Source organism: Muntiacus reevesi, chromosome 1 (genome assembly GCF_963930625.1).
Source record: "Muntiacus reevesi chromosome 1, mMunRee1.1, whole genome shotgun sequence".
Taxonomy (NCBI): domain Eukaryota; kingdom Metazoa; phylum Chordata; class Mammalia; order Artiodactyla; family Cervidae; genus Muntiacus; species Muntiacus reevesi.
In genome coordinates, this window is record NC_089249.1 from 129,147,843 (window position 1) to 129,161,876 (window position 14,034).

General features: G+C 33.1%; 1 protein-coding gene across 1 annotated transcript in view; it reads right to left on the bottom strand.

Annotated features, from left to right (window-relative positions):
- Nucleotides 1–14,034, bottom strand: part of MSH4 (mutS homolog 4) — an 89,614-nt gene that overhangs the window by 32,593 nt on the left and 42,987 nt on the right. Inside the window, exons 9-14 of the mRNA XM_065928287.1 lie at nt 12,512–12,586; nt 9,556–9,620; nt 8,320–8,489; nt 2,853–2,989; nt 1,752–1,855; nt 405–529 (exon numbers count right to left, since the gene is read on the bottom strand). Of these exons, the coding sequence (XP_065784359.1) occupies nt 405–529; nt 1,752–1,855; nt 2,853–2,989; nt 8,320–8,489; nt 9,556–9,620; nt 12,512–12,586 (676 nt within the window). The remainder of the gene's footprint in view (nt 1–404; nt 530–1,751; nt 1,856–2,852; nt 2,990–8,319; nt 8,490–9,555; nt 9,621–12,511; nt 12,587–14,034) is intronic.

Below are 14,034 nucleotides of genomic sequence, written 5' to 3' on the forward strand. Positions count from 1 at the left end.
GTGATATAATTGATCTTCGGATGCTCACATCTGCTCACTTTCAAGACTTTATTTCTGTCATGTCTGTTAATATTAGGATCACACTGCTTCTTCAGACTTGAAATTTACAAATTTGGATCATCATTATTTTCACCAAAGAGACAGCTCTATAGTCTTTCTTATTTTAGGAAAGACTCTAAAGTTTCTTGCAGTATTTTTTTTTTCTAATTTCTCAGTAAATAATCTTTTGACTTCTAAAAGAAATTTTAAGGGTAATTTCACTTTATATATTTTGAATCTTAGTCTAGAATCATAGGTAAGAGACTATATATCAGGGAAAAAAATATAAAACATTCATAATTGTTGTATAAAAGGGAATACAAGTTTCAGTATGCAACCTATTTATTCCAAAGAAAATAACTTACCATAATCAGAAAGAGTACAGGCATGAGCAAATGACAGTAGCATATCCAGCATTGACACAGTGTCAGACAGTTTATATAGGCAATGAATATGCTCATAAATCTCACTAAGCAGTTTGCACACAATCCTGAAAGTACATGTTTGATAAGAGAAACAGTGCTTTTAAAAGAGGGGCATACAACATAATTGTAAAACAATATAAAATTCATTGTCTGAGGTAAAATAACATTGACAGTTGAGTTGTACATTAGATAAAGTCTGTTGTTCTATTGTCTTATTTCAGAGGTGAGGAAACTGAAGTTCATAATCAAGGTCACAGTTATTTAGTAGAAGAGAATCCATCTTCTGGTATATTAAGACCAAGCTTTTTTTAAAGACTGCTTTTCTTATATATTAATAAAATAAATTTTTAGTATAGAAATATTTTATATAGGTCAAATGAAGGCCTCACTATACTTCAATAGATCCCATCTACTAATAATTTTGCTTTTGCAATGTTAAATTTAACACAAAAGCAATTATGTATTTTCTCTCTTACCCATCCTCTCCCTCTCCCTCTTTCTCTCTCTCATACACAACCCTAACTACATAATTATTTATGCTTTCATGTGGCAGTTACCATATTGTGACATAATATAAAAGTTTTTCCCTTACATGGGAAAATATGTTCTGCAACTTACTCTATCTTATAATCTTTTTGGTTTATGCTCTGAAATTGTTCTGAAAATCCAACATTTATCTTCATCACCTCAGCTCACCAATTCTGAATTTCCTAGTTCTTATTTCTAGACACATTGCTGCTGTTTTATGAACAACAAGACTGGCACTATTATAATGTTGTTATATATGTACTAAGTCATGAGAATTTGAGAGGACAAGCTAAAGAAAAAGAATAAACTGAATGAAGTCCCAAATAAGCCCGGATGTGCCAACCTCTACATTATGATGGAGTATACACTACAGAAGTATTAGTGATACTAGAGATATTTCAAGCTCATGTCATTATGACATTTCTTAAAACTGTATTAAAAGGATGAGTGAAGTATTGATGAAATGTGGATATTTGGCTGGGTATCAAGCTTTTTCTATAACCCAGCATAATGGATTTATTTGGGGGGGGGGGGAGTTGTAATTAGATTTGCCCTGAATGTTCTGTGAGGCTTAGTGATCTCAATCACAATGACAGACTTTAAAGTTTTAACTGTTTTTTCTAGGAAATGGTCTTTCCTTGATAATATTCATAACTACAATTTTATGCAAGCAGAAAAAAAGTCAGTTAATGAAATGTATTGTAGCATCTCAAACCAAATCAATTTAAATCAGTATTCAAAAATTTCAAATGCTCTTACATGTAAGTCATATGATAGATTTCTCTCAAAGACTCTTGGCATCTTTCATTCATTTTAATTAAATCTGCAGATGTAAAGCTATAAGAATTTTTCACTTTGGAAATCTGCTAGGAGATTAAAAAAAATGAAGACACATACTCTTATGAAGTAAAACAAATGGATTTTAAACAATAGAATTATAGGTACTTAGGTTAAGCACTTTAATTCTTGAGATAATTGTATCATCAAAAAAGTCCCAAGTAATGTTTGTAGAAGAGAAAAGAAGATCACTTCTCAAGTTAAAGCAGAATATTTTAACCTAGTCTGTCTGACATGACTATTTTTACAGCTCTTAAAGTAGCCATGTAGAAATGTTAACAAAAATATTACACTTCATTACCAAGTAATGATATGTATGGTAGATAGGAACCTTCACTCCATCTGTGACCCCTGTCATAGCCCTTACTTCATAACCAAACTTCACGCAGTCTCTAACCCCTTTACTAATTCTTGACCCATTTTTTTACTTTATCCATCCCTTATTACTGGATAATATAGTATATATTTTAAAGATCTGAAAGGTTTGTTTTTGTCATAAGGTACTCCCTGCAGGTAGAGAAAGATTAAAGTGGGTTAGACTTCCCCAAACTGGCATCCTGTGGAGGAATTAACATATACATATATATATAAAATACTCCCCTGGTCCAAAGATTTGGCAATACTAGATATTTAAAAATTGAGCAAATTTCTTTATTTTAGGACTTTTAAAGCTTTAATAGGTAGATGTGCACTGATAACAACCTAAAACAGGAAATGGTACAGTACTTTTCAAACTTCTTTGATCAAAAATTCCTTTTGGATTTTCTTTCTTCATTTTCCTTTACTACCCTTATCAAGCTCCCACAATTATGGGAAACACTGTGTTTGGTATTTCTCTTAAAAACTCTTCTCAATCACTCTTAGATTAGTAAAGTTGTTAGGCGGGTGGGTAGAAGTAAGATAAGTAATATACAGAACAGTCAGAAATCTATCATGTAATACTCAATAAATGCCTGAAAATATGTAAGTGCAATTCTGTAAAATCAGAAACAATAATTTCCTAACCAGAATTCTAAAATGAACCTTAATAAACTCTGAAGGAAGTTGATCATTGGGTAGGACTGTACAATCTGTAGTCATCTGAATGAAAAATCCTCGAGCAGAGCTAAAACTTGTCCTTAAAGGAAGACTATATTTTTCTGCAAGCTGTGTTATCATTCCTAGTGGCCAGAAACAAGAAAAACAAAAACAAAAACAATTTTGTGAATAAATTACTCTTCATGTTTAAAAAAAATCACTAACTTTTCTTTGTTATTTTATATACAAGTAGGAAGCTCTTATTACTCTTCTTTTAACTGAAATATGAAAATGGCAACCCAGTCCAGTATTCTTGACTGGGAAATCCCATGCACAGAGGAGCTTGGCAGGCTACAGTCCATGGGGACGCAAAGAGTCAGACACAACTGAGCAACAGAGAGTGCACACGCACACGCATGTGCATACACACACACACACAGTTGGTTTAAATACTGCATTAGTTTCATGTGTACAACATAGTGATTCAGTAGGGTTTTTTGCAGGTTATATTCCATTATAGGCTAATACAGATTGAATATAATTCTCTGTGTTATAAATTCTTACCACTTATCTATTTTATGTATAGTAGTTTGCTAATCCCACAGTCCTAATTTGTCCCTCTCTCCTTCCCTCTGCCCTTCAGTAACTATGAATTTGTTTTCTGTCTGTGAGTCTGCTCACATTTTGCATACAGATTAATTTGTATTGTTTTTTAGATACCACATAAATGTGATATATAGTATTTGCCTTTGTCTGACTTATTTCACTAAGGTTAATATTCTCTAGATCCATCCATGTTGCTGCAACTGGCAATATTGTTCTTTTTTATGGCTTAATTATATTCTATTGTATATATACCACATCTTCTTAAGCTACATAGGCACTTGTGCTTGTTCCATGTCTGTTAGGAACATGCTGTTAGGAACACTGGAGTGCATATATCTTTCCAAATTAGAGTTTTTCTTTTTCCAGGATATATATCCAGAAGTATGATTGCTGGATCATATGGGAGCTCTATTTTCAGTTTTTTCAAGGAACCTCTATATTGTTTTTCATAATGGCTGCACCAATTTACATTCCCACCAACAGGGTATGAGGTCTCCTTTGTTACACTTTTAAACTCTTTACAATTTTAACATCTAAAATATGTGGTTAAGTATTCTTTTAAGAAAAAAACACTATAGTAAAAAGATGGTCATTCAGATAAATATTCTGAAAGTAAAAGAAATTGCCAAAACCAAAATAAAAAATAAAACCAAAACTAGAGCATAACCTCTATATTAGGAATATTGGAGTTTACTTAATATTTATTTCACTTGTGTGATATTATACATAGAAAACCCTACAGACTCTATCAAAAAAAACTATTAGAACTTGCCAATGAATTCAGTAAAGTTGCAGGATACAAAATTAATATATAGAAATCTGTTAATTTGTACTTAGAAAGCTATAAGACACTGATGAAAGAAACCAAAGACAACATAGATAGAAAGATATATCATGTTCACTGATTGGAAGAATTAATATTGTTAAAATGACTATACTACTGAAAAAAATGTATAGATTTACTGCAATCCATATCAAAATATCACTGGCCATTTTCACAGAATAAGTCTAAAATTTGTATGGAAACACAAAAGACATGGAATAGCCAAAACAATCTAGAAAAGGAAGAACAAAGCTGGAAGTATCATGTTTCTTGATTTCAAACTATACTACAAATCTCCAGTAATCAAAGCAGTATGGTACTGGCCCAACAGACACATAGATCAAAAGAACAGAGAACCCAGAAATGAATGCACAATAATATGGGCAATTAACCTACGACAAAGGAGGCAAAAATATGCAATAGTGTAAAAACAGCCTCTTCAATAAATGGTGGTGGGAAAACTAGACAGCTACAAGAATCAAACTGGACTACTCTCACACCATGCACAAAAATAAATTCAAAATGGATTACAGACTTAAATATAAAACTGGAAACTATAATATTTCTAGAAGAAACAGGCAGTAAGCTCTTTGACATCAGTCTTAGTAATACGTTTTTGGATGTGTCTCTTCATGCAAGGGAAATAAAAGCAAAAATAAACAAATGGGACTATAACAAACTAACAACTTTTGTACAGTGAAGAAAACCATTAACAAAACAAAAAAGGCTGCCTACTGAATGGGAGAAGACATTTGCAAATGATATATCTGATAAGGGGTTAATATCCAAAATATACAATGAACTCATACAACTTAATATAAAAAAAAAACTCATTTAAAATTGAACTGAAGATCTCAATAGACATTTTTCCAGAGAAAACATACAGTCAACAGCTCACATGAAAAGATGCTCAACATCAGTAATCATCACCAAAATGCAAATCAAAATCACAATGAGATTATCACCTCACACCTATAGAATGACTATTACCAAAAAAGACAACAAAGAACAAGTGTTGGTGAAGATGTGGAGAAAACAAAACCCTGGTACACTGTTGGTGGGAATGTAAATCGGTGCAGCTGCTACGGAAAAGTGTGGAGGGTTCTCAAAAAATTAAAAATAGGTAAATCAACTATACTTCAATAAAAATAAATATTTTTAAAAATCAAAGATAGAACTAACCATATGATCAAGCAATTCAACTCCTGGGTATTAAAAAAAAATAGACACATCCCTTGGTTTGTTGCAGCATTATTTACAATAGCCAAAATATGAAAGCAACCTTATTGCCCATCAATAGATGAATAAAGAAGTGGTGTGTGGGTATGTGTATTTGTTGTTGTTCAGTAGATAAGTCGTGTCCAACTTTTTTGTGATCCCACAGACTGTAGCACACCAGCCTCCTCTGTCCAAGGGATTTCACAGGGAATCAATACTGGAGTAGGTTGCCATTTCCTTCTCCAAGGAATCTTCCCAGGGATCAAACCCTCATCTCCTGCATTGGCAGGCGGGTTCTTCACCACTAAACCACCCAGGGAAGCCTGTGTGTGTGTGTAGGAATATATATATATATATAAATGCTATCATCTGGCTAACACCAGCCATAAAAAAATGAAATCTTTCATTTGTGATAACAGGGATGGACCTAGAGGGTATTAAGTGGGTGAAATAAGTCACACAAAGAAAGACAAATAATGTATGATTTCACTTATATGTGGAATCTAGAAAACAAAACAATTGAATAAACATAACTGAACAGAAACATAGTTATAGCTACAGAGAACAATCAGATGGTTGCCAGAGGGAAGGAGAGGAAAGAAATAGTGAGGGAAATTAAAAGGTATAAATCTCCAGGTGCAACACAAGCGTGAAATGTGTACACTGTGGGTAATACAGTCAATAACTATGTAATATTTTTGTATGGTGACAGATCATAACTAGACATGGTGATCATTTTGAAATGTATAGAAATACTGAAATCACTATTTTGTGTAATAGGAACTAACATAATGTTGTAAGTCAATTATTCCTCTAAAACAAACAAACTCAGAAAAAAAGAGATCAGATTTGAGGTTACCAGAGGCAGGGGTAAGGGGAGGGGGTATTAGACAAAGGCAGTCAAAAAGCACAAATTCTAGTTATAAGTAAGTACTAAAGATGCAATGAACAACACGATAAGCATAATTAACACTGCTCTATATGGCTGGCTACAGTCCACTAAGAGTAGGACACCACTAAGCAACTGAGCACACGGACATACACAGACACACATACATGTTACTATGAAAGCTGTTAACAGCGTAATTCCTAAGAGTTCTTATCACAAGAAAATATATTATTTTATCATTTCTTTAATTTTATATTTATATTAGGATGGATGTTCATTAAACTTATTGTGATAATCATTTCATGAGGTATATAAATCAAATTATTATGTAAACTGTAAACTTATACAGTGCTGTATGTAAATTATCTCAATAAAGCTAGAAAGAAAATAAAAGGAAAAAGTTACATAAATTATTGCAATAATTAATTCACAATAAGAAATTCCCTCTAAAAAACATACTTTACCCACCAAAATATTCCAAAAAGGAAATAGGTGTTTTATCACATAAAATTCCTAAAGCATTCAAATCTTCCTATCAATTGCATACTCACTACAGAGTTCTAAATTTCTAAATTTATATTTTTAACATGATGACCATTAACTATTTGAATATTACTTGAAAAAACTAACATCTTTTTTCCTCAAAATGGTTCCTCCAAGATTTTTCCTGTTTTTCCCAGTAGTATCACCATTCTCAAGCTAATCATTTCAATTAGCACCAGTGGCTACATTTCTCTTTACTTTACCATGGCCATATCTACTCAATGATTAACTCTTATCAATTCTTCCTTTAACCTTCGTATTTCTCTTTTCTCATATACACCTGCTGTGTTAACTTGTAGTAGCTTAAAATAGTTCTTCTTTCTGTTGCTCCACTCAAATTCATTCAACATATCTTCCTGATCAAGTTCACTCCACAGAGCAAAAATATCTCACTGCTTCTACATTCTCCTTGGGGAAAACTTCCAAACTGACCTTCAAAAGCTAAATTCTGATCCCCAGTTTACATTTCTGATCATATTATCTCTTACTAGTTCTGTAAGGAAATGCCTTATTCCATCCTAACAAATTTCCTCACTCATCCCTTAAGGTTTCTTCAGGCCATTGTGCTTTAATTTGTACTAAACTAAAGTAAAAATAAAGTACAAAAAAAGGGGGGGGGGTGATGGAATTCCTTTTTAGGCTATTTTATGTACTAAAAACATTTCCATTCTCTATGCCTCCAGACCCAGTCATTCTCTGATCCCTCTAATCTACTATTTTTCCTTCATTTATCTTACATCTATGTGAAATTATATACTATATATAATTAATATACCTTATATAGCAATATGGACAGACATATATATATACATATATATGTGTGTGTTTATTACCTGTCTCTACTATTATTATAGCTTCATGAGGACAGGGAATTTGTTCTGTTCACTATGTATCCCCAGTACCTAGGAGATTTTTTACCAAGAGATTTACTAGATTTTACTAGGATTTTTTACTATATTTACTCAGAGATTAATAAATTCATTAAATGAATTACTGTACTAGCTTGCAAATGCTACCTCTCCCAGACAAAAATATCTCTTCCTCTGCTGAAACCCATTAGCACTGATAGACAGTATTTTTCATGTAATTTATATGCAACATTGTACTAAGGTAAAAAACTACTCTCCAAGCCTTCATGTAACCCTATATTTAAATTTGAAGACACTCTATATTTAACTTTGGAGAAAAGAAGTGATACATTTTAACACTCTGAGATCTTTATTTTTTTTAAAAGGCTCCTAAGATGATAATACATTTTATCTTGTTATTTGTTTTGGTAACAAAAATAAAATTAAAATATACCTGGCTAATATTATAATAAAAAAAAGCATGTCCTAAAACAGTTTGCCTTATTTTTAAAAATCAGAAAACATGTGCTCAAGTAATTAAACTACCTGCTATGTCATCTACAATCTCCGTATATGTTCTTCTGGCTATGTCAAGAAATTCATTTATGTTAGACCTTACTGCATAGCACTTCTGAGTCCTCATGTTCAGGCATCCCTTCATGTATCTTGCATCATCATTAATTACTGTTTTAATCTTGTCAAGTATGATTCCAAACCTGAAAATCAAATTATAGGTAATAAGTCAGTTAATTTGCAATTTGAATATGTTAATGATAGCAAATACCATATCTTCTTAAAATTATTGTTAAAAATTATTTTGCAAATAAATAACCAATATATATATATGAAACTACATAAGTTAGGACTCTGACTACATCAATTTTAAACTATTTTGTCAATCCTAACTACTTTCCTAAAAAAAAAAATGACATCACCAAGGATAATCCTACAATGGCTAATAGATCTCCCAAACTATACATACTAATTGTCTGTGTAAATATAAAAATATATCCCTGAATCACCATTATAAAATTCTGGCTTCATGCTCATTGGCTCAATTAACATTTGCTTATACCACGAGCACTGTGTCAGGCGCAGGGAGTCAAAGAAGAATTAACATATGGTCCTTGCCCTCAGTTGGGACAAGACAGACCAAACATATTGTGAGACAGTATAACAACTTACTATAGTGATCATGCAAACTGTAAGTCTGGTAATATCTATTTTCCTAATCTTTTATTTTATTCTGTTCTATATCTATCTGTAATAATTCAGTTATATTATTAACCTCATTTTGTGACCTCACACAAGGTGAGAATCTTGAATAACAGTTTTTAAGTATCGTAAGTCTTTTTGGTCAAGAAAGAAGGTGCCACTGCTAAATGAAATACTAAAATTAAACTGTAATTAGATATTACTCAGTATTCATATAACTATTTTTGTTACATTAGGTCCTTATGATTTAACATAAGAGACTAATATATTTTTATACTTGCAAGTTTTTCCATGGAGAATAGCTTAAAAGAGAAACATCAAAATTTTGTATGATTCCAATTTTTAATGCTATTCTAATTGTCCACTAACAAAAATTATGCTGTTACCCTATCGATTGTTATTTATAAAATGTAATATATAAATAAATTTTTAATAAATAGTCTAAAGTTTTTGTTAACCAATGCTTAAATAATTGTCCTACAAAATACAAATAGAGTTCTTAAAATCAGTAAAGATCAGGAAGAAAGGAATAATCTGCTATTTTATTAACAGTTGAATGACAAAGACCTCTTATCTTCCAAGGAACCATAATAAGCTCTTAATAAAGGTGTGTTACAGTTCTTCAGAGTAATCTATTAAAGAATAAGATAAACATAGTTAAGGATAATAAATTATGACATTATTGAAACAAAAAATTTAGACTTGTTTAGTACTTTACATTTTACCAAGTACTTACTTGCTTCATTTTCTCATTTATATACTCATAAAAGATATTTTATGTATGTAGATGAAAGCAGATTGTATTTGGTCCATTTTCCAGATAAAGAGCACATGGCTAAACACTACCATCCACTGGTTTACTACTATGACTTATTTTTCTTGTCTCCTAACTAATCATTAACTTTAAACTACTTATTGTCAATAGTAACTTAAACAGTTATCATTATATATTCTGAGTATTCTATGTATAATACCAAAATGCAGGTTAAATGTACATTAAACTAAAAAAGTGTTTTGTATGTTGGTAAACAGAGCAACTTCTCCATTCTTATATGACAAAAGTAGGGATTCTTATTTTGTTTAATGGAAACTATGTGTGGTCACTCTTTAAATAAGCAGAAAACAGTAGAAAATATAGATAATCTGATTTATACCTTATTTTAGTTTTCTATGAGACAATGGCAATAATAACTTTTTTGGTTTTTAATAGAAAAATAATATTTATATACCAACAAAAAAAAGTAATTCATAAAAGCATAAAGAAACACACTTATTATTCTATCATACCTCCAAAGACAAGTATTATGGTATATACCCTGTCACTTTTTCATATCAAAAATTTACATCATTATATGATCCTTTTCTCCACCACTTAATACTACATCATAAGCATTAGAAACCCTTCATGGTAAAAATTTTTAATAAGTCATAATATTCCACCTGTGGAAAGCAAATAGTCACTTCCCCTAATTATTAGAATTCTACACCATGTACAGTAATATAAACAAAGCTTCAATGACCATCACTGGACATAAATATTGGTCAAAATTTCTTAACAGTTCTTTTGAATAGATTTGTAGAATGTTTTGATGTCTGATGGTCTGAACAGCATCAAAACATATATGCAAAACAGAAAAAGAGACACAGAAGTACAGAACAGACTTTTGAACTCTGGGGGAGAACGTGAGGGTGGGATGTTTTGAAAGAACAGCATGTATATTATCTATGGTGAAACAGACCACCAGCCCAGGTGGGAAGCATGAGTCAAGCGCTCGGGCCTGGTGCACTGGGAGGACCCTGAGGAGTCGGGTGGAGAGGGAGGTGGGAGAGGGGATCGGGATGGGGAATATGTGTAACTCTATGGCTGATTCATGTCAATGTATGACAAAACCCACTGAAATGTTGTGAAGTGATTGGCCTCCAACTAATAAAATAATATTAAAAAATATATATATATATGTCATAAAGCATTCCTATAAGGTATGCATAATTTTTGCATTTCTTTGACTAGTAGTAAGGTTGAACATTTTTTGATACTACTTGTTAACTACTTGGTTCCATTTTTTTGTCATTTTCCACATTTCCATTGGCACACCAGTATTTTCTCATAAAATTATATAAGTTTTATGATAATAGAAAGATTTTCTGTCATTTGTGATAAAATTTTCCTAACTTTGTCATTTTGACTTTGCCTTAGACATACCAAAGTTTGAAATTTTGTGTTTCATCAAGTATCAGTTTGGGGGGATACTTTATTATACTTCTTTCATTCTAAGAAAGATGACAATACTTTTGAAATATTTTGCCAAATTGTTGTATGTGTGTGTAGTAGAATAAAGATTATAACAAAATTTTCCTACACTTTTCATTATTTTTTATTTTTAAAAAGTGATTCTAAAAAAAAGTGATTCATCTTTTTATTCAAAGTTTTTCAAATGTCTTACACCATATAGAATTTAAAAACAGATGAGAAAAATCACCATTTTGTAATCATCACAGTTACGCCAGGTAAGTCATTAATAAATGCCAAAATCAAGGAGTGAAAGTTTGACAAGGAACAGTAAATTTACCCAGTCTCAAGGTATCTCTCCACAGATTACTTATAACTTTTTAGTGAAGTAATTGATCAAAGTTACTATCACCAGGAAGGAAAAAGTGACATGTGCCTCTTGATACTGAGAAAGATACAATATTGCTCACACAGTACTACTGTCAAAGATATATAAGCCAAATTTAATCATGAAGAAACAATCACACAAACAGGAATATCCTATTAAACAACTGACCCTTACACTTCAAGATGTCAGTATCATGAAAGACAAAAAAAGCCTGAAAAACTTTTCAGAAGTATAAAGAACCATGACATTAAATACAACGCCTGGTCCTTGACTGGATCAGGCTGAAAAAAAAAATTACCATAAAGAACAGTATTAGAACAATTGGGAAAATATGAATACAGTATAGGCTATACATAGTTTACAGTTGATCCTTGAACAATACAGGTTTGAACTATCTGTGCAGCTCCAACATGGGTGTATTTTTTTCAGTAGTAAATACTATAGTACCACATGATCTGCAGCTGAATGAATTTATAGATGTAGAACTACAGATATGGAGGAACTGTGGACAGTAAGGGACTGAGTATATAAAGAGCAACAATAAGTTATAGGTGGAATCTCAACTGCAGAGAGGGTTGGTGCCCTGACCCTCATGATGAACAGTCAACTGCAAAAATATTGTATCAGTGTTAAATATCCTGAATTTTTTAATTATATAGTAGTGATGCTATAGAACATCTTTGTTCATTAGGACGTATGCACTTTAGAATGCAATTCATTCTCAAATTGTTCATTAAGAGTAAATAAAGATAATATGTGTGTGGGCTGTGTGTAGAAGGACAGAGAAGATGGGAATTCATTATACTATTCTTAAAACACTCTAAATGTGAAATTTTTTCAAAACAAAAACTTTTAAAAAACTGATGCTAGACATGTTCTGTGTAAGACACACACACAGAAATTACCTTTAAAGGATCCACAAGTTCCAAGGTATGTTTTAGGTATATTAAATTTGTTATCTTTGATTCAGCTGCATTAACCTATTCAGACAAAAATTCAAAAGTGGACACCATAAATACTTAATATGTGAATGAATTTTCCTTTTGAACATTCTACACCTACATTTTCCAAACATTTTTATTTATTAATTGAAGCAGGAAAACCACCTAGGTCTGGGGTCACCAATCCCAGGGCCCCATACCACTAATAGTTCATGGCCTATTAGGAACCAGGCCACATAGCAGGAAGTGACTGGTGGGTAAGCAAGCAGTTTCATCTGAATTTACAGATACTCTTCACTGCTTGCATTACTGTCTGAGCTTTAAATCCTGTCAGATGAGCGGTGGCATTAGATTCTCATAGGAGTTCACCACTGTGAAATACGAGTATAAGGAATCTAGGTTGTGCACTCTTTAGAAGAATTTCAATGCCTGATGATCTGAGCAAGGGCTGAGGTGGTGATGTTAGCCCTGGGAAATGGCAACAAATATAGATTATCATTGGCAGGTAGGTTTGACTGCAGAGAAGATATATCTATGATATGAAGCAAGCATGATGCGCTGTGCTTAGTCTCAGCCATGTCCAACTCGGAGAAGGCAATGGCACCCCACTCCAGTACTCTTGCATGGAAAATCCCAGGGATGGGGGAGCCTGGTAGGCCACAGTCCATGGGGTGGCGAAGAGTCGGACACGACTGAGGGACTTCACTTTCACTTTTCACTTGCATGCAATGGAGAAGGAAATGGCAACCCTCTCCAATGTTCTTGCCTGGAGAACCCCAGGAACGGGGGTCCTGGTGGGCTTCCATCTATGGGGTCACACAGAGTCGGACATGACTGAAGCAACTTAGCAGCAGCAGCAGCATGTCTGACTCCTTGAGGCCCCATGGACTGTAGCCCACCAGGCTCCTCTGTTCATGGCATTCTCCAGGCAAGAGTACTGGAGTGGGAAGCCTATCCCTTCTCCAGGGGATTTTCCCAACCCGGGGATCAAGCCCAGGTCTCCCGCATTGCAGGTAGATTCTTTACCATCTGAACCACCAGGGAAACCACCATAATAAATCAATTGCTTGCATATTCATCAAAACCCTATCACTGAGTAGCAAGCAACAAGCTGCATCTGGTGTCAGGTTTTAGAGAGGCAAATGAGTTGATGTACTTCAATTGCACAGCTGTATCTGGTGGCAGGCTCTAAGTCAGAATCCAACTCTTATTTCAGTCCAAGCATGGGCCACATTATTTTATTTACCACTTCCATCGACACCTCTTTTCCACACTGTGCACTTGTCTTGATCACAGTTTTGGTAAGCCCACAAGCTAACCCTAGCCAAGATGAGTGAAAAAGCAAACCCCACTGAAGAGCTTCTTTGAAAAACGGTTAAGACCCAATGATGAGATAGCCGAAGACTCTAATAAGACTGCCAACCGAAAAAGCTGCATTTAAAATACCAAGAGTCCTTCTGTTGTTCATTGCAACAGGTGATTCATTC